General features: G+C 43.8%; 2 protein-coding genes across 2 annotated transcripts; one reads left to right on the top strand and one right to left on the bottom strand.

Moving 5' to 3' along the window:
• Positions 1 to 1242: 1242 nt before the first annotated feature.
• On the bottom strand, positions 1243 to 10142 carry rnf114 (ring finger protein 114). The gene is made up of 6 exons (XM_080764873.1): positions 9950 to 10142; positions 8665 to 8815; positions 7395 to 7501; positions 6298 to 6412; positions 5955 to 6062; positions 1243 to 5058 (listed from the first exon to the last, which is right to left on the bottom strand). Exons 1-6 carry the CDS (start codon positions 10087 to 10089, stop codon positions 4993 to 4995), a joined length of 687 nt encoding a protein of 228 aa, XP_080620999.1. The 5' UTR covers positions 10090 to 10142; the 3' UTR covers positions 1243 to 4992.
• Positions 10143 to 13085: 2943 nt separating this feature from the next.
• On the top strand, positions 13086 to 19499 carry spata2 (spermatogenesis associated 2). Its single transcript, XM_080763274.1, has 3 exons — positions 13086 to 13109; positions 14347 to 15201; positions 17601 to 19499. The coding sequence occupies exons 2-3, from the start codon at positions 14842 to 14844 to the stop codon at positions 18990 to 18992; spliced, it is 1752 nt and encodes a 583-aa protein (XP_080619400.1). The 5' UTR covers positions 13086 to 13109; positions 14347 to 14841; the 3' UTR covers positions 18993 to 19499.
• The last annotated feature ends 1499 nt before the right edge of the window (positions 19500 to 20998 follow it).

Raw genomic sequence — 20998 nt, 5'->3', positions numbered from 1 at the left:
TCTCCGCTGTGTTTTTCAGATCCTACGACTTCCTTCCTGCCCAGGAGCTCTCTCTCTCGTTAGTTCTCTCACAGCTAAACTTCTCCTCTCCTCCCCATCCTCTCCTGCCAGGAGCCAAACCCCTCCCCGATGCGGAGGCGGCGGCGGCAGCGGGGGGTACATTAGGAAGTTTTTGGTGGCTGAATGTCTCCGTAGAGAAAGGTGAGGAACAGTGATACCACTTAACCCATTTTGGACTGGGAAAAAAACCCCATGTTTCTGTGTCAGTTGTGCTCAAACCTTTTTCCATGTCAAGGACCCCCATAATTATCTCTATTGGGGCCACGGACCCCCATCTCAAAATATGTTGTTCCAGGGACCCCCCCCTCCCCCCCCCCCCCCCCAGAAGCAAATATTTTAGTTAAAAATGTTCGCTCTGAAATTATATATTCAAAGATTTGCACCACATTTTCACGACTTTTCAAAAAAATAGCAGACCTACAAGCTCGCGCTATGAGCTTGTAGATCTGCTATTTTTTCAATAGCTAAAGTATAACGTTATGTAACGCTTAAAACACCAAAAGGGGTTCCCGGCCAAAATGTGTTAACTAATTACAGAGACGAGAAGTTACACAGGGGGGAGGGGGGGGGGGGTTGTAGCTCTTCCTTTCTCTCCCTGTGGACAATGTACACTCCCAGGGTTTTAGTTGCATCATAGGCACGTATACAACAAAACGCAGAACCACTACGAGTGGATTCATTCAGTGTCGATATTAGGAGCTACTCCTGTGTGTGTGTGTGTGTGTGTGTGTATATGGGGCCTGGGGGGCTTGTACAACATTGCACTATATGCTTTGTTCACGACGGACCACCTCACGTTTTAAACTGCCACGCTGTATTTAACGAAACAAATCACTCAAAAGGATTTGATTTGTTGTACATTACCTCCTCCCAAACTATACACTCTCTCACACACACACACTCAGTGGTCATCCATCAAGGCAGTGTGAGTGTTGTTCTTACCCCACACAAGTCTCTCTCTATCACACACACACACACACGTATAAATCACTCAGCCTGATTTCTCGGGTCAGTGTTTAAATAATTAAACGGCTTTAATTTATCAGGATTTAGCACCCCCGGACAGCGGAGCTGACAACAGAGAATGAGATATATTATTGCCAAAGGAGAGGGGAAAAAAATATATAGAACCCCACAGCCATTAACACACACACACACACACACGAGAAAACAAAATGCAAAAATTGTCACACGTTTTTATTGGGAGAAAACAAACGAAGACGTACAGTACCGTCAGGCCTAAGTGGCATATAGTATAGTGGCCGGTATGTGAGAAGGCATCCAGGTTTGTGAAGCAGTGCTACGTTTGTCTGTGCGTGGGTTTGTTTTTTACTTAACATGGTAAAACCCTGAGGGGGTAGTTTTCACCCACAAAGTGACTTTTTGTCTATCAATTACCGGTACTCACTTCATGATCCAATCCATCCGCATTTACGATATTCCATTAATTAAGACCTGAGGTCGCTTCTACAAATGTCTCCCAAATCAGTATACTTTTGGAAAAGAAATCTTGAAATTGTGAGATGTAAAAGCTCACATTTTTAATATAGTTTTGCTCTTGTTAAGCTCAGCCTCCAATTTACTTAAACAAATCAAATATTGGAATTTTGGATCAGGAATGTGACAACAACAAAAGAACATCTCCGTGAATTCACGGCTTCATAGTGAGTAATAATAATTGATAATACTTTTAGGGGTGAACTACCCCCTTTAACTCTGAGAGGGTACAAATATAAGGGTCCATTTGGTTACATTTTGTACCCTCTCAGACGTGACTCAGGGAAATAAGGAACAAACTGATTAACTAACACTGAGGATTGTACCGTAATATCCATCTGTCACACAGGACATAAAAACTAAGAAATCTTGAGTGTTCATTTGATCCGGAGTGAAGAAAGAATGCAGGGCCACTTTACAGGAGTTACATTAACACTCCAATATGCGACAAATACCTTGGTTTACGTCATTTGTCGCTGTCCGCAGAAACCTTGTATCTCCATATTTGAACCTTTTCAGTTTTTGTGCAAATCTCATACTACACTACGACTACTAGTGTCACACAAAGGTAGCAATAATTGCCGATCTACAAGTTCACAACTCGTCACATTCGCAACACGTTGTGAGCTTGTAGCTTGTCTATTTTGTTTGCGTTGAGTTAAAGTGATTAAGTGTGTGGATTTTATAAATATTGAACCAATGAAAAGTATTAAGAAGAGCTTGTGAATAACTACATTGGATCCATTGGAACACTTTTCATTGTACTGAAAGTAAACAGTTCTGGACATACAAGGTTTCCACCCGACAGAGACGATAGTGTGTGAAATAAACCCAACCATGTTGTACAGAACATCGTTTCCCAAATAACAACGAATAAATCATAGAAACTAGAACCAAGCAAATACATTTAAACGTTTCGGTTATAAAAATTATATTTTTCACTCTCCATTTTTTGCAATCACTATTGCTTCTGAAGTCAATTTAGCTGGATTTCCATTCTTAGTAGTACATTTAACAAAACAAAACAAAAAATATTTTCACAGAGATGCATGTCAAACAACTTTTTTTAATGTCCGATGGGGAGGATTTCTGTTTTATCCCTATTTCTGGACAGACTGAATTAAATATGTGCATTTAGTTTTGGGAAATCAAGACCAGTCTGATATGTGTTTGATATTCATGTTTGATTATACCACAATTGAATAAAGAATTAAATGAAAATGTATGTTAACCACATTAATCCTCAATTTGAGCAACATTTTGCAATTGATGTTATTTCTTATTTCAAATATAGCAAAAATATCTGATCTACAAGCTCACAATTTCTCACATTCCGTTGCATCGTGAGCTTGTAGATCAGCCATCGGCGCTATTTGTCGTATAACATACATATAGGCCTAAGGTTTAAATGAAAATGTGGCCCCCCTTTTCAACAATTGGAACCCTGGCTCTAACCAAAACCCCCAGAGAACTCAGGTGAACAAGCACCAATTGAAGGAAGCATATTGAAGCGGTATGAAATTGGTGTTGAATTATGGGTTTCTCTTTCCAAAAGGGAGTAAGGAGGTTGTTATGGACCCATTGGCGATGAGTGACACAACGATAGAACTGTACTGCCCTCCTGTGGCCATGACGTACAACTTCATCTGCAACTGCAGAATGGAAAACCCAACTGACCAAATTGCAAAGCCGCTGTGATTGACAAAAGATGCTATACCCGATTGGTTCGTACTCGTTTGTGGAATATGAGCTTTTGGAAGTCGATAACAGGATCTACCAGCAGCCAGGCACAAAGACATTAGGGGGGGGAACACTCAAGATGCTATAAGTGATTTTATTTTGTTAAAAAAAGGTTAAAGCTCTATATCCATATATTTAATAATCGTAATGATCAGTGGTTCTCAAACTCCTGTATTCCAAAGGCCGCTATAACTGATAGTGTACACATGGAACCAAGGTTATATTTGTATGGCGTGTTAAAAGGTCCATTTAGAACCCTCTCAACTAAGGAACCTTAAGGCTCCCTGGACCCTGCTTTTAGAACCACTGATATAGATAGATATAGCAATCGATACTATAGTGTTTGTTCAGTAACGGGACACCAATCTCATCCCATCAGGAGCGAGGATGCGTTTATATCGGTTCCAGTTCAATTTTTTATCGGCTATTTGTGTTTCATTTCATCACTTCCAATAGAATGTATCGTTCACCCTGTATGAGTTATCTCTGACCCGTTTCTGTTCACTAAAGAGCTGAAGAACACACACTATAGCAATGATTAATATTACTACAGGAACATAGAGCAATTTAACACTTATTTTAACAATAACATATCGCTTACAGGATCTTTAAAATGAAACAAACAAAACAATCTTAGGCAATGTTTTAGCCTCACAATCTTTTCAGTAGATATCAGGGAGGCAACAAACACTTCCAGACAAGTGGAACACAAATCAACTATTGGCAGAAAATCTTCCATTGTGTATTATACTACAAAATATCAGCATTAAGCTGTTGCATTTTGGACAGTACATACAGAATCGTCCATCAAAGTAGACTACTTTATACATTAATCAGCAAAGACTTCACTGGGTAACGATTGCATTTTACTGGCAACTTTGCCACCTAGTGGTAGAACCCTCTTACAATGTTATTTGAGTTATCAACAGTAGGACTTTTAACACCACTTGGATTTTTATTTTCCTTTTTTATTTTATTTTGTTTGGCTATATGACACCATTCCATCAATGAATAAACAACTTAAATAAAACCAGATTTAAGTGGATTATCAACAATCTACAGTCATCAACAGTACAGGCTTCGTTTGGGGGGAGAGATTTGTTTTTACACCATAAATCACCTATATTAGAGAGCATGTTCACTATTTAATTGATTCATATTGCCCCATATTTATTGTTTGGATAATAGTCTATGGATTCATGGTTGGTGTCAATTCCCTGCAAAGCAGATTAACAATGGCTATAGTGGTTCTCAACCTTATAAGGCCGTGACCCCCAACATAACATTTGAACTGGGGGGGGGGGGGGGGGGGCCAGAACCCTGACAAGCACTTTGAGTTGAGGCATTCAATTTAGTTTCGACTCGGTTCCACAAATATTGTGAAAATAGCTATTTACAAGCTCACACGCAACACAATGCGTTGTGTGCTTGTAGATCAGATTTTTGTTTCGTTATTTTATAGTATCGTTTGTTGATTACTTTTGATGCAGTAAATGGTCTTTTAGGTCAAAGGGAATCCTGTGGAGAGCACCCTGGGGGTCACGACCCCCCCCCAGGTTGAGAACCACTGGGTTATACCACTGTCTGTCCGTCTGGTGGACATAATGATGATGCAACACCTTCCCTTCTCACCAACACACCACATGCTGTTACCCCTTTTCCTGCACTGCTTTTCCTTTGGCAAACTGTTGTTCTTCAGTTGTCCATAAGGGAGCGCTGCAGAGCTTCCTGGATCATTGTGTGCTCGTCTGTTGAGTAATCCTGTAGACAAGATGGCATCGGTAAGATACACCTTATGATTCTACCGCTAAGCTTCATGGCAATGTGTTTTGTATTGTATTATTATGCACTACTGATGAAATGAGTACAATGGAAACACCCTCTTTGACTGTGCTACCTGTACTGTTAATAATCGTGTTAATGAAGTATTAAATCAGGGAATCAATCGATAGGCTGAGAGAACAGGATTCACACTCACTGATGTGAATGGTTAAACGTTAAACGTGTGACGTTATATTGGTAAAGAAAAATGTCAGTGCACATAAACATTGGACATGTATGTACAGTACAATCAGTGTGGGTAATGCAATGTAATAGATCACATTACTGATAGGCGGGGAATTGTTTACAGATGGTCTAACAACAACAGGGTTTAAGTCCACCCGGACGGGGAATTGCCTTGGCAACAGTTACAATCCTGTGCACTTTTATATCTGTTGGATGATCATAACATTATGAACACTTGTGATGGTGATGTTCAGTGTGGCTTTCAGCGTGCATGTAGCCTATATGGCACGGTGGTTGAGGAGGGAGTGGACAGTGTGGTGTCGAAACAGCGCGTGTGTTCACGTTAACATGCCCCCGTCCAACTGTCGGAGCTGGCTTTCAGATGCCTGTGCCACGCAACCCCCGCCCGCGTTGGCCGCGATGCTATCCTCTTTGGGGAAGTGTTGTCGACTGACGCAAGAGTAGCTAGCCCCGCGTTGACCGATGTTTCCCCAAAGAAGAAGTGTTGTCAACTGACGCAAGAGTAGCTAGTAGTATCAGATAGATTAGTACAGCCTAGCCACATACATAACAAAGTTGTATTCATTAAAACAAGTCCCAGGTTGTAGTTTGAAATTACACCAAGAACTGCAATTGTCCTTTTTACTTACGACAAAGGTGTCATAGGAAAAGGTGTGTCTAATCTTCAGATGTTGAAAGAAGTCTGCACTCCTGTAGTTAGGGTCTCCCCAAGGCATAGAGGCACAGATGGGACACACCTGGGAAGATACAGACAACATGAGCAACGTTGGACCCATTAAACCACAATCCTAATACTTCTAAACTTTGTCGCATGATGGCATCACCCAGTGAAAATAGCTGATCTACAAGCTCACTCACAGGATGTGTTGTGACTTGTGAGTGTGTGTAGGTCGGCTATTTTCGGTGCATGACATGCTTCCATAGAAAACCAAATCTAATCTGTGCTCGTTATTATAATTGGGTTTTTTTTACCACTTGGCGTGTGTCCCGGGTGTGATGGCTAGTGCAGTGCTCAACCAGGCCATCCTGGTCCAGGTTCTGGCAGTTGCAATAGGGACAGGTGAAGGTGTAACGATTTGGCACAGGACTGAAGAAGAGAAGGAGACGCCATGATAGTCAATGCTTTAGCTATTGAAAAATAGCAGATCTACAAGCTCATGGCTCGCCACCGAGTGGCACGCTACGAGCTTGTAGGTCTGCTATTTTTGAAAAATCAAAGAACGACTGACATAGAAACATAGCTTTTTCAGAAAACTGTCGGGAGGTAGAAGACATTTTTAGAATCTGATCTCAGGTCAAAATGGGTTAAGTAAGTAAGCCTTGCCGAGACATGAGGCCCATAGGGCAGGAGCCTATCTCCTGTTTCTGTAGCGTGAGGCAGCTTGATGTACAAGTACACCCCCTGGACATGACGCTAGTATGTCGCAGGGGCTTACCCCCAATCCAACCCTTGATGCTGAGTGCCAAGTAGGGAGGCACTGGGTCCCATTTTTAGAGTCTTTGGTATGACCCGGCCGGGGATTGAACCCCGACCTCCCAGTCTCAGGGCGGGCACTCTAACCACAAGGTTAGAGTGGTCAAGATAGTCAAGAGCTGGTCAAGATACTCATTGCTTATTCATAATTCTGACAAATATGTTTGATACTAGCCGAACCCAAGTACAAAGTACATAGTGTCATCGAGATGAGGATACAATAAAAGCAGATGGGCCATACAAAGATACATAGGGGCCGTTGACAGTGGTAAGAGGTGAAGAGGTGGTTTCATGACATAGTATCAAAAGTAATTTCCTTAAAGCCAGACCTCAGCAATGCAACTAGTCGCAACTCCTTGCAACAGTTTTAAGGCCGGTCCACACCAATGCAACTGCCATTGCGGAATGGGGATAAGTAGTTGCAAGTAGTAGCATGTTGCAAGGAGTTGCGTTAGTGTGTGGACTGGCCTTTAATGTCACTAAATCCAGCACGTTACCAGACAGCCTTTTCCAAAGACATCTCCCAAAAAATAAAAGTATCATCTGCGGCTTTACAAGTATGAAATAAACCTTCAGTCATTTTTAAAAGGTTCACCTGGTGATGGTTTGCTGGCTCTGTGCTGTGCTTCTCACTCCCTCCTCAATATACTCTTGATATTTAGAGCAGGCAGATGTATGGCTTCTCATCTGAGCCAGGCCCACCTAAAGAACACGAGACAAAATGCATAATTAGGTGGATATCTATTTAGTGCTGCTCCAAAGGCATGCTGCTCGAGATGTGTGCATGCAATCATTTCTTCATTTGTGTGCATTAACGTCCCACACTGCAGCCATACAAAAAGGCTCACATGTGTGTATTTTACAGGTGGTTTGTGTCTCAAGACAGTCTGCTAACATCTACCCCAGTTCTGCTTTGTGTCTAACCTCATGTACATACTGTACCAACTAGAATACTAGAATAGATTATGCTGTGTGTGTATATGCAGATATCTTAGATATTTGCCTATCCTTGGCTGTTTGCGTCAGTGGCGTTTCCAGGAATTACATTTTGGGCAGGCAAGATGTGTTAATTGTCGTCCCCCAGCACAATCGTAGCACTAAAGGTTTTCAAAGAGATATACCTGCCAGACAGTAGGATACAAAGGCTGAAATGCATGCATTTACATTCCAATGGGATTGAGGGTTGCGCTCTACCGGAACGGCCAATCAGCTGTCCACTAATAGTTCTCAGATCTTGTTTTTGTCCTCTCTCTTTCCTTTCATCCTTGCTCTCCCTATCCCCTTTATTCTCTTCATGAAAACAACAAAAACGATGGGAGCTTGCACAAAAACGAATCGCACCCACTGTACTCCTGTGATGTGAAACTTGATTTTGATTCTTAAGTGGTCTGACAAAAGACAACATGGGTCACAACTAGCATACTATCTGCAATGAGTAATGTGACACCATTTGGCACCATCTGCTTTGGCAATGTAAACGTATGTTTTCTCATGCCAATAAAGCCCTTTGAATTGAATTGAATTGAATTGACACCATCCATTCTGTTTCTTTGAAAACTAATCTGAAATAAATAATCTATCTGTCTATCAGGAGACCACAAGGGGAGGTAAATTCCCATCGAAAGGTGTCATTCACTCCTGTTTTTCCCCTTTTCCTTTGTTGATGACATGTATTATTGTGCTATGTTGATTAATTGAATACATAGAACCACAATGGAAACAAGTCCCCAGGACTTTTTTTTTGTGTGTGTCATCCTTTTAGCCATAACATCTTTACTGTACCTCCATGCCGTTTTACATTTCTGACTAACAAATGAATCAATCAAATGTCAGCTTTATGCAGCGGTCCACTGTACAGTAAGTACCTGAGCTCCACAGCCCTTGCACGCTGCCACAGAGGAGTGTATGAGGGCCTCCAGATCGGTGGCTTTGGCCCAGTTGGCCAGTGCTGCCCTGCACACGGCACATACTGGTTTCTGGGGACGCAGACACTCTTGGAGACAACTCTGACAGAATCTGAAAATAGAAGGGTGAGGCCATTTCAATTACGTGGAAGAAGCCGGCTCGAGTTTATAATACAATGAAACTGAAACTGGGATAGATGTGTTGCTGTGACTGTAGCCTCACTAGCCCAGGCTATTGGGCCAGTGCCTGGTCTTTGTATTGTGCTTGAAATGTTCTGCAAACTGTTAATACATATTTCAATCAATCAATCATAGGGAGGAGTTTCACTCAGAACGGGTTATTCTGGTTGCCATTTTTATGCCTACCAGTAGGCTATATTAGTAGGCTGCTAGGCAGCTAGGCTATATTTTCCAGCCTCACTGTGGAGACATATACCATTGTAGATATACAATTAAATAAACACTGTATGGTTTGGGTGTCAGACGACAAAATAACAACCTTGATCCACAACAGTAATGGGTCTGCCCTGTCCGTTTATACTCTTAACTTGTCCATTCCTATATATACTCTAAGGGCTATACCCATTACACTGTACGGCAGCCTCAGTTTCAAGGTTGTATTGTTAAATCTTGTTACATAAAACTAATTTTTGTCTGGCTTCCTTCAGACAATGCAGCAGCAAGTATTCTGCGGATGGTACTGTAACTTTGAGTGATTAATTGTGACTTTTAAAAAAAACAGTCAGTGTCACGTCCACTTATCAGGAAGATAAGCTTATGTCCCCCTGACACCTGGCAGAACCAAAACCATACCGAAAGACCCATTATCTCTGTTTTGGCTTCTTGATCACAACCAAACCATTTCCTGAAACTCTCAATGGAAAGTGCCATCGCGGAAGAGCGCAGGGACTTGTAGTCCTTTCACATGTTTACATGCGATAACCCGGCTAAGCGTCGAACTACAACTCCCAAGTAAGGCCTCCCCTTTGATGTAAACAAAACTGAAACTGATTTGTGTGAGAGAGGCTTACGTCGAATTATTTCGTACAATCTTTACAAACAAGCGTTTGCAGAAATGTTATCGTACAAAAACACTTGAGGCCTCCAACGGCCTACATGACACATTTAGAAGCTTAGTGTTTTGACAGATTTTAATCCCCTTCGTGGCATATTATTGCATCGTCGGGTTTGCTTGGTTGGTAGATGTGTGGCGTTTTAAAGGTAAAAAAGGACGAGAAGTACTCACGTATGTCCGCATTGTGTCGTTACGGGAGAGTCGAATATTTCCAGGCAAACAGGACAAACAAACTCCGTCATATCCCTGCTCCCTCCGGAGACACTTCTCTTTTGCTGTGCAGAGCTTAAGCCTCCTCCGAGCATCGCCATTTCTTCTGTTCTTTACAACAAGAAGAGAGATACTCTCTGGTCAAACCACCACAATCACTGTTGCCAGATAAGAAGATTCTGCGGGAGAAATAAGCAACCGAGTCTATGAAAATGAGCCCAGCGAATCAAACATGAACACTTTGATTGATTGATTGATTGATTGATTGATTGATTGATTGATTGATTGATTGATTGATTGATTGATTCATCCATCCATCCATTCATTCATTCATTAATTGAATACTTTATCAGACAGAAATCTAAATAGCACGACGTCACATGGGCTAGAAAGATAACAAAAATGCCCAGAGGAGGACTGTTTTCCATTATTATGTGTATGTATGAGTATTAGCCACTGCCAGCCTATGTGTCAATTAGCCTGGCTCCAGCCCTGAATCGATAGCCACGCATTAAAAAAATAGAAACTAAATGAAAATGTAGGCTGAGTGTCAGGCTAGAGTTCACTGTTAAATTCAAACATTTTAAATACACAGATCTTGTATGGGCTATGGGGGTCCGGGTCACAACATATTTTACCAAATAAGCAAGTTGCAACTAAAGTTCTACTTTAGAAACAAAAAAACCCAAACAGCAACTACCGGTAGGCCTACCAATATTTGGAGAAAAAAAGAAGCCCACACTAGCCGCTTATAATAAACACATGGCAACACTGACGACAGTCCCTAGCCGTGACGTCACTGGCACTGTCACTTTTACTTTTTACAATTTAGGCATTTAGCAGACGCTCTTAACAGAGCGACTTACATTAAGTATTTGACAAAAAAGCATGGCATACATCACATACATAAAAAGTAGTTATCATGAGTGAGCTAAGAGTGTAACAGTGACTATCTATATATAATGAAACTATATATATTTATGTAATGTGTCACTTTTTATTTTAAATTTTAAATGTATTACTAAAGGTTATACAATTCAATTAAAATGTGCTTTATTGGCATGAGAAAACATTTTACACTGCCAAAGCAAGTGTCAAAATATAATAAAACAGTTGAAAATGGGGAAAGTATATAGGCCTACAGTTGGAGGGAGTACAGCACAGCACAAGTACAGTACAGTACAGTACAGTACAGTACAGTACAGTACAGTACAGCACCACTCACTTCAGAAGGGTCTGCTTAAAAAAAAATGGCAGCAATTTCTTTGCAGTCATTTTGGTACAAATAGCATTTTTTTCTTCTCAGGGCTATTTAAATACTATACAGAACTATACAGAACAAAACTCAGACTTAAGCTGTGTTTAAAGGTAGCAGCTCTGTTTATATGTACAGTATATGCAGTATAGGCATATAGGTCTAGCGGAAGTCTATGGTATGGTATAACCTACAACAAGTACACTATACAGGCGTTTTGTTGGATATAATACACAAGTGTGTACTGTACTGCTATTTATACACACACCGCTTTACCTGTGTGTGTGTGTGTGTGTGTGTGTGTGTGTGTGTGTGTGTGTGTGTGTGTGTGTGTGTGTGTGTGTGTTTTGATTGATTGAAGTATTTAACAGTTTGCAGAATTACAGTACATTCCAAGCACAACTCAATACAAAAACTGTTAACTGTGAATGGAAGCATTATACACTTGTTTACAAGAGGGTCCACCGTTTTCAATTCATCATAACATTTACATTTGTACATATTTTAGAGAAATATACACTTCTAAAGGATGTAAAAAGGGGGAAAGGACATTTACAGTGAGAGGGAAAAGGGGTGGGTGCAGGGATTCAGATTTTACGGGGGCCAGTTTCGAATTGCAGCCGTCCGTAGGTGCCCTTTGAGAGCGGTTTTGATGGAGTCAAGGGATTCATTCTTAATGACTGAATTTGTGGCATAGGAGCGAAATGAATTTAGTCCCTTGTTTGTGCCGAACCTGGGTTGCACATGGTTTGTTGTACTCCCTCTGGTGTTGTGGGTGTGGACTTCATTGTATTTACACAGGTACACATGGGTATCTTGGTGGACCAGACCCATTGCGAGATGCTGTACTCTGACTGTCGTCATTCAACCCTAAGACATTCCAACCTGTCAAAGTGGGCAGGGGTCAGATGGGTTCAGGGGGTGTGGCCCTGCAGTATAGTAGCCTGACCAGTTTGTTTTGGGAAGTCTGGAGCCTTGCTTTAAGGGCCTTTGAGGTGCTGTGGTACCAAGAGGTGCATGCATAGTCGAAGAAACCTTGTACGAGGGCTCCTGTTAGGGTCTTCAAGGTGTTTTTGTTGTTTACCAGTGAGGAGATCCTGTGTGTGTGTGTGTGTGTGTGTGTTGCGCGCGCGTGACAGGCGAATTAAGTGTATTATTTAACTAGGTAGGCCTAGCTACATTCTGTTTGAAGCAGAGGTTACAGTTACAGTTAACATGACACAGAATGCTGTTTAAAAATGTTAGATTATTTTAAAGATAACGTTATCAGTCCAATACAGGCTATGGACCTGAGCTACAGTCCAATCTAAATAATAATAATAATAATAATAATATTGCAGTTAAAACTAAGTTACAAGAAAACAGACACTTACATGTTATAAAACTTGTTTTATAACATTATATAAATGTTGATAGAAAACTAAGTTTTAGGTACATTAAAAAAAGTTAATTTGTGATTTTGTGTAGAACATTTCCATACATAAATGCAGTCAAAAAAGGCATAAAAACTGTGAATATCGACGATTTAAAGAATCGATATATAATAGATACAAAACTGAATACAATAAAATAATACATTGTCACAATGCGCCAAATGTTTCTCAACTCGAGCTGTTTCCGCACGTGGGCCAGCTGATGCTGATGGAACTGTCAAAAAAGTGATCGTATACTTCGCCGGACGACGGTAAAAACGACAGATCTGCAAGCTCACACATAGTGTAACAAAAGGTCGATCGTGAGCTTGTAGATCGGCCATTTTTTCCGGGTCGCGCGGCACCGTCGTACGACCACGGCAAATCAACATTTGTGTGCGCACGCGCGCTGAAACGATGGGAATTTCCTAGCAGCGGAGAGAAGGAGGAAAAGGTATGTGTGTGTCCTGACATTAAAACAAACGAACCAGCCTTTTAATTAGCGGGCAATTAAACTCATTAATATGTTAATGTAGGCCGATACGACGGACGATACGAACAGCTAAAGGTGATAAATGAATGCTATCTGTTTGGCTAGCCGAGGAGCCCCCCCCAAAAAACGTTAGCCCCAGCCAGCCATCTGCGCCGAAATGGGCGTTCACTGCCTCGGCTTGCACTTGGCTTGACGGCCCCGCGGTGTGTGTAGTAGTGTGCGTTTGTGATAACTGGATGTATGTCACTTATCGTGCATTCATAAACCATTCATAATCAACCCGCCACAAGATCAGAGCCACCGTATCTATATAGCTGGAGCATGTACGTGGCTAGGGCTAGTAAAGCTAAAAACGGATGCTCGCTATTACGTTTGTTGGGCTAACTAACGTTACACCACAGAACAGAAGATACAGATACTGAACCCCTCCTCTCCTCTCCTGCGGTTCGAGGCGAGCCCCCTCCCACCCACCTCATGATGGATCAGTGGAGCGCACTGACTCGCTGTGTACGAGAAGCAAGCGTGGTTAAATCTGGCTGGCACTGGGCTGGCACGCATTGTTGCAAGACAGACAACGATTTATGTTGTGGTTTATGTACAGTACTGTCGTTGTCAATTAGTTCACTGACGCATCTGAGAATGAATGTAACTGTACAGTACGTCAAAGGGATGTTGGGGGATCATGGCGAGTGTTATGGCATTATGTCAATAATATTGAGGTTGTTTGTCAATCTGCCGAACAGATATAGAACCAACCAGCACAGTTGTCAGTTAAACCGTGTTCACGCCTCTTATTTATTCTATTTTTTAAAATGTATTATAGCGTTTGGGACAGATCTGTCAATATTAATATTATCTTTAGGTCACATCCCTTTTTTGACGCTCTTCTTGCCAGCTTGTGCATAGATAGTGCTATGAAGAAGAGAGAATGTGCTGCTGCTTATCCATGATCTCATCTTCCCACACACACACACACACACACACACACACACACACACACACACGCACACAAAATAATTGCTCTCCCTACACTGTCAAAACCAGTGAATGTTGAATTTTCTCTATTGTTGGTCGCAAATCATCCTATTCTCTCTAGTAGAAAAACATGGCATACTATACTCTAGGATGAATAAATGCTTCATACCCCCCGCCCCCCCCTCTCTGTATTGTATTTTGATGTTGTACCTTGTCATTACAGCCTTCAAGTAAGAAGAGGGCATATATCGTCGCATCAATGTGTGCAGTGACCTTGAACTCATGACGACTGCAAACATTTAGGGGTTGGAGGGGTTCCCTGCCTCCTTTCACCTTCTTGGACCTCCTGGCTTTGTACCACGTCGTTGGCCTTTCTCTGCCTGGAAAAACAAACAAACTTGGGCTTCAAGCCAAATGCCCCGGAAGAGCCCAGGGCACCCCTGCAGGCTGCTGCCACAGAGCTACCCCAATTCAAACTTTCAAAGTAGCAATCAGTTAAATTACACCTTGTTTCAGGAGAGGATGTGCAGCTGAATAGACTTGGAAGAGTGAACACTCATTGTGAGTGTGTGCGTGTGCATGTGCCAGTGTGATGATGGCGGCAGACAACAGCACTTGAATGCGGTGTCCCGGTGTTGGGCATGGTAAAGGAGGCGAGGCTCTTTGAGAAAGGTTCCACGTGGCCGACTGATAGCCTGGTGCCGCCGCCGCCGGGCGAATGGACGCCAAGTTAAAAGAAGACCTCTTCCGGAGGTATGTGGCGGCGCTGGAGAGACGTCTGGAGGACGGAGGGGGAACTGCGGGGGCAGGAGGCTCTGCCCCAGAGGCGGGTGGCGGCAGAGGCAGGCACAAGGACAGCGATTCCCTGCTGTCCACCGCCACGGCGCTGTTAGGGGCCTACCAGCCGGACCCGGGGCAGCGCTTCCGCATGGTGCGCTTCTACGAGCTGGTGGAGAACTCTCTGCGTTGCCAAAGAGGTGGCAACCTCCGGGGCCTGGAGAGAGCCTTCCACACCCTGGAGACCATCTGCACCAATCTCCTGCTCTTCCCGTGGAAGAAGGAGTTCAGAATCATAAAGGTGGGCTTGGTTTACTGCGTGACGCAGCAGAGCTGTCGTGTTGTTATTCAGACCTGAAGTAATATTACAAGTTGGTAGCTTTATTCAAAATTTCGAAAAATTATGTTTTGTGTTTTCATTAGTCAATGCATACAACAGCCCAAGATGGTACTTACAGTTGCCTAAGTAGTTGGCATTCACTCACTGCCATCATAGAAACTAAAGAACCAAGATTTGCTTTGTCGTGAGTGTGTATAGTGATTGTTATAGAGATTATAATTCTTGTATAGTTCTACTGTAACCTCACGGTTTTATGATGTGGCAGCTCGGATTACTGCTTCGGCTCCATTTCCCAGATCTGGGGAATGTTTATCTTATCAAATATTGATTGATAGTTAACTTGGGCACAGACACTATATGTGCGAATGCAATGCAATGACCATCGCCTGCTGAGAGGTTAAATTCATATCTTGTTGTCATGCTTAATGTGGACGTGTTTGTTTGTCACACATAGGCAGTTATGCACATGTTCTTTGCCACACGCAAGTGTAAATTTGGCTTGTATAGAAGGCTTGTATAAAACTATTTAATTTGTGTATACATTACACCAAATATTGTTGTGGATAAATTTGTCAATTACTCTGCCCGTCCAGGTCCAATGATTATAGTTAAACAAATATACACACTAAAGTAGCTAGTAGTGTCATTGGCTAGATACAGACTTGGTATCTGTCAACAGAGGAGTGCACTCAGTTTGTCTTCAAACATAACAGACACATGATTAATATGACATAGGGTAGTCCTTGACAGTTTGTATCAAAGCAATCTGCTCGCATTACAAATGTGCATATGGATCTACAGAAATGATCAATACTGTTGACTAAAGCCTGCCGCTAAAACCTGTGGCGCTAAGGAAGACATGATGGCAACAGGGTGAGCCAAATCAAACGCATTTAAACGAAAGAGTTTTTAATCTGAAAGGCAAACAAATTTAGCAAACAGACCCGTGGGAGGTTAGGGTGAGGGTTTGAGATATATTGTAGTTGTAGGACTAATGACTGGTCTAACCAATGACTGGTCTAAACCAAGTACTGTCTAAACTAAGTACTGCACCCCCTCCTTTTTTGTGTAGAAACATATTCCTAACAACACTACATGTTTAGGGCAGTGGTGCTGACAGATACTGCTTTTGACAGAATATGTCTTGAGAGATTAATGACAGAGTATGTCATGATGTATGATGACAAATAATGGATGAGTCATAACCTTCAACTCTGGCTCTATGATTCAACCAAGCAGAGCTACCTATTAAACATCTTTTCTTAGTTGTTTTATTTAACGCTAATCCAAGTTTTATCACAGTAGAATATACAGTATGTATGCTAAAGTTGAACTTGACACAAAGTGAAGTGACGGGCGCTCTTATCATACAGTATACATCACATCATCATACATCATCTCATTCCGGCCAATCACAATTTGCATCCTCACCTTCGTCTTCAATGTTTGTGTTTTCACAATGTTTGTAATGCTGGCCATTCATTGTCAATGGCATTCAATGTGTGTGTTAACACAATGTTTGTTTGTGCACAAACGGCACAAACCCTCAAAGCTGGACATAGGAGGGGCTATACTGTACTAGTGCCCCTCAAATGTGTGGGTTGAGGTTTTTTAAGAAATGCCACCCAAGTGGACCCGACACATTATGAGAGCTAGTCCTCACTGCCCAATTTTTGAAAAATCGAAGAACGACTGACATAGAAACATAGCTTTTTCAGAAAACTGTCAGGATGTAGAAGACATTTTTAGAATCTGATCTCAGGTCAAAATGGGTTAATCAGCCATGTGAACCCGACCCTCAAAGCAACAGCCTTATCGTAGCACAATGGTCAGGACTGAATGCCAAACAGACAAATTGTTCCAAATGGTGTTCTTGCTTGTTCAATAGCAGCACAACAAAAAACCCATCACACACGCACACACACACACACACACACCCCTACCTCATGTTAGAAAGAAGCCTATGTGTATTCCCACAACCTGCAGTGTGATTCAGTGCCAGATGAATTGCCATGTTTGTTGTGTGTCTGTGCATTCCCCTTTATGATCATCATCACCTCCTCCTTTTCCCATAAGGGTGATTAAACTATGAATCCAAACCATGCATCCATCACATCTTAACACATTCATGAATCATGCCATGCATTCATATTTTGAATTGCAATAGAACACAAATAAAATAAGTGTTTGCCAGTCATTCTGTCCAGATACAAATCATGATGAGGTCCAGTTATCTAAGACCATAAAGCATTTACCATACATTCAGATTAAGGGTGGATTTAGTTTGAACTATTAATATGACTGATTTGACTGACATCACTTACAATTGCGTAAATTACTGTCTTTTTTTTTCTCTCCAGACCTTCACCGGGCCATATGTGTATCATCTGCAATCCGCCATCTCCGATGCTGAACTCCGGTCCCTCATGCGCACCATTGGCTACTCCCGCGACCACGACTCGCAGTTCCATCTGCGGGAGCACCCGGGGGGTGCCGGCCACCTCCGCACGCTGGCGTTCGAGCTGTTCCTGGCCCAGGCAGAGTGTCGCCTGCTGGGGGAGGTGGTGGCTCTGGCCCGCGGCTCGGCCTCCGAGATGGAGGCCCTGGAGCTCCGCAGGGGCTGCAGGGACGACGCGGCCGGCTGCGCGGAGGCTCTGCGCCGGAGGGACAGCCTCGGGGCGGACATGGCCCGGCTGTCCGTGCGGCCCATGGACATAGAGCGGGCTGCCGGCGCTCACCCCCACCACCTGCGGAGAGGCAGCCGGCCGTCCAAGTCCGTGGACGTCACGGACGGCGCCGGCCACTGGCACGCCGCCGCCAGCAAGCCCGTCCTGAAGGCGTCGCTGAGCCTGAGGAAGGAGCCGCTGTTCGTGGACACGGAGGAGGAGCTGAAGGACCAGATCATCCGGCCCAGCACCTCGTCCTCCCTGTTCTCTGTGGCAGCGCCGCCCTCCTACAGCCCTGTGGCAGACTTCTTCCCCATCCAGTCCCCTCCGCCGGCCGACGCCTACTCCTCCTACCACCTGTCCTCCCTGGACGAGATCGACCTGTACACGGAGAGGGGGGGCGGCGGCGGCGGGGCCGGGCTGGGGGGCCGGCAGACCCCGTCCAGGCCTCCTTCCAGAGAGCCCCGGGACGCCAGGGACGGCTGGCGGCACAGCGCCCACGTGGGCAGCGTGAAGTGCCAGGGCTGCGGCCTGGGCTGCAGCTCCATGGCGTCGTGCCCGCGCTGCGACATGATCCTGTGCTCCTCGTGCCACGACGTGGACCCCTCCCCGTGCTGCGGCCTGCAGGAGTACCACCCCAAGTCCCCGCGGCCCCTCGACGGCTACGTCCCCGTGAAGGAGAAGCTCTCCGTGTACTCCAACACGCACTCCTACTCCCACATGCACCCGCACCCGCTCACGCTGACCCACTCGCACACCCACCCCCACCCGCAGATGGCGGAGAAGCCCCTCATGGCCACCAAGCTGTTTCCCAACAAGTCCGTGGCCATGGGGAGTCTGGGCACGCCGCTGGGTGGCGAGCGAGCGAGCGTGGGGGGCGTGGTGGCGGGCGGGTCGCGCTGCGGCTTCTGCAACAAGCCCGGCGCGTCGCACACCTGCGTGAACTGCTCCAAGGTGTCGTGTGACTCGTGCATGGGCCTGTACGCTAAGGACGTGTGCACCAGGAAGACCCCGCAGCACAGCTTCGTGCCCAACCATCAGCTCAACTTCAAGTCGGGCACCATATCCCATCTGGTGTACCGATGAATATATGTCTCTTTCTCCTCCTCCTGGTCCACCTTGTAGTTCCTCTAAAAGAAACTCAAAAGTAGTCTTGCACTATCGCTTTAGCTCTCCTCATCCTCCTCCTTACTGAAATAACCTGGTCACTTTCTTCTTCTCCTAGGGCTGCAACATTTAATCAAACCAATTGGTTTAATTCGTTTATAAGAAAAGAGTCATAATTGCAATGCTGAAAATAGCAGATCTACAAGCTCACAATGCATCACTGTTGTACGTACGACAAGTGTCAAATTGGTCTTACATGGTTAATCAGACCAATCGATTTAGTCAAAAATAAGACTTAAAATATATTTAATGTTGATTTGTTGATATATATATTTTTAATACAAAATTTGAGTCTTGATTATTTGATTTATCGAAAACATAACTGATATAAGAATCCCTAAGAAGATACTCAATAGTTGCAACCCTACCTCTACCTCTCTCTCTCTCCCTCTCTCCAGCCTCCCACTTCCTGAACTTTGTACCTTCTCTCTGGCTATCAGATGTAAGGCCCTGGAATGGAACGTACACACACACACACACACACACACACACACACACACACACACACACACACACACACACACACACACACACACAGCCCCAGAGAGCCATATTGTGTGTGTCCATCTAGCTCTCCCTCTCTGCCTTGTTAGAGTTCAGGCCTTTTGATCTATTCCTCCTCCTGTTTACCTCGCTAAACCTTGCTCTGGAGTAGTCATGTGATCGTTGTAGCCCCACTCCCTCCTCCTCCTCGAAACATTGTCCTGCTCAAAGGGAAAAAAAACGAAGAAAAGAGTGCTTGATTCATTTAACGGAATAATGAAATCCGTCCAAATGGAACCTAAATACTTTTTGCCTAACTTCTCAATCTCAGCTACAAATTCCTCTAATATATATATATATATATATAAATATACATATATGTGTAGAGAAGACCTCTGGAACTTGCATTGTGACAAAAGGAGCTCTTTTAAAACTTGAAAGAATACAACAAAAAGAAACAGTGGGGCCCGGCGGCTGGGACAAAGCAGTACATTTACACTGGAAGTCCATAGTATATATTTTTCCTATTCTCTAGAACAACGTGAGACTGTTATCTGGGCATGGGGTGTCTGGATGTGATGAGGACGTGTCCGTGGGGCTGGGGCGGGTATTATTACAAAGGGATCTATCGAGACAATGGGACCAGGTGGTCTACTTCACTGGATCCTCAGCGCTCTGGTCCCGGGGAACACCAAGGGCTCTCCAAATACCAAGGGGAATCCTTATGAGTCAGTAACTCAAGAGAGTGTACAAACGGAGCGGGTCCCTTTGGTTCCATTCGTACGCTCTCTTAAATTAACCGTCTTGCCGCCAGCATTAAATCGCGCATTGCCAAGGTTCTATTGCGCGCAACACTTATTTTGAAGAGCCAAATATCCGTAACCGCATGTTGCAATGACAATGTGCTGTGTGTGCCTGTGTTGACCGGTTGTTTTTCTCTCGCTCGGTGCAGAAAAAAACCCGACCGCGAGTATCACAGTGCCTGCTGTCGGCCTTTGAAAAACCTTGCTTTCACCAGAAACGATATTCATTGTGCCAATTTGGAGATGCAGGCATTTGAACGCGGACCATTGAATGCAAGTGAATGCGCGCGCCATCTTCAAATGCGTTACGGTTCAAATGAGTTACGGTTCATTTGGTTCCATTCGTACACTCTCAGAGTTAAAGACCCTTAAGGGACGATTTGGACCCATGGTGGGCCCCAGGACCATATGTTGAGATACGGTGGTCTATTAAAAAATATAATGCCTTGTAAATTAACCCTCAAATGTCTGGTTATATGGCTGAGATTTTTTAAATGCTGCTGTTAAGACTTTGTGGACAGTGGAGATGTGTGTTGTTGAGCTAACGCACCGGTAAATTACCAGTTTTTTTTTTTTGTCCATTATTATAAACCCCTCTCCTCCTATTCCTACATTCCGTTCCTACAGACAAACCGCCAC

Source organism: Protomyctophum bolini, assembly GCF_963924005.1.
Source record: "Protomyctophum bolini genome assembly, chromosome: 5".
NCBI classification, from domain to species: domain Eukaryota; kingdom Metazoa; phylum Chordata; class Actinopteri; order Myctophiformes; family Myctophidae; genus Protomyctophum; species Protomyctophum bolini.
The sequence above is the reverse complement of the archived record's forward strand: the minus strand, read 5'-3'. Positions and strand labels throughout refer to the sequence as shown.

What these genes read in the sequence shown, in the direction of transcription:
- spata2 (XM_080763274.1), top strand. Translation starts at nt 14,842, where the DNA reads ATGGACGCCAAGTTAAAAGAAGACCTCTTCCGGAGGTATGTGGCGGCG. An exon ending in AGGAGTTCAGAATCATAAAG is followed by an intron (nt 15,202 to 17,600) that starts GTGGGCTTGGTT and finishes TTTTCTCTCCAG; the next exon opens with ACCTTCACCGGGCCATATGT.
- rnf114 (XM_080764873.1), bottom strand. Translation starts at nt 10,089, where the DNA reads ATGGCGATGCTCGGAGGAGGCTTAAGCTCTGCACAGCAAAAGAGAAGT. An exon ending in CCCGGGACACACGCCAAGTG is followed by an intron (nt 6,063 to 6,297) that starts GTAAAAAAAACC and finishes GTATCTTCCCAG; the next exon opens with GTGTGTCCCATCTGTGCCTC. An exon ending in TTTCCTATGACACCTTTGTC is followed by an intron (nt 5,059 to 5,954) that starts GTAAGTAAAAAG and finishes TCTTGTCTACAG; the next exon opens with GATTACTCAACAGACGAGCA.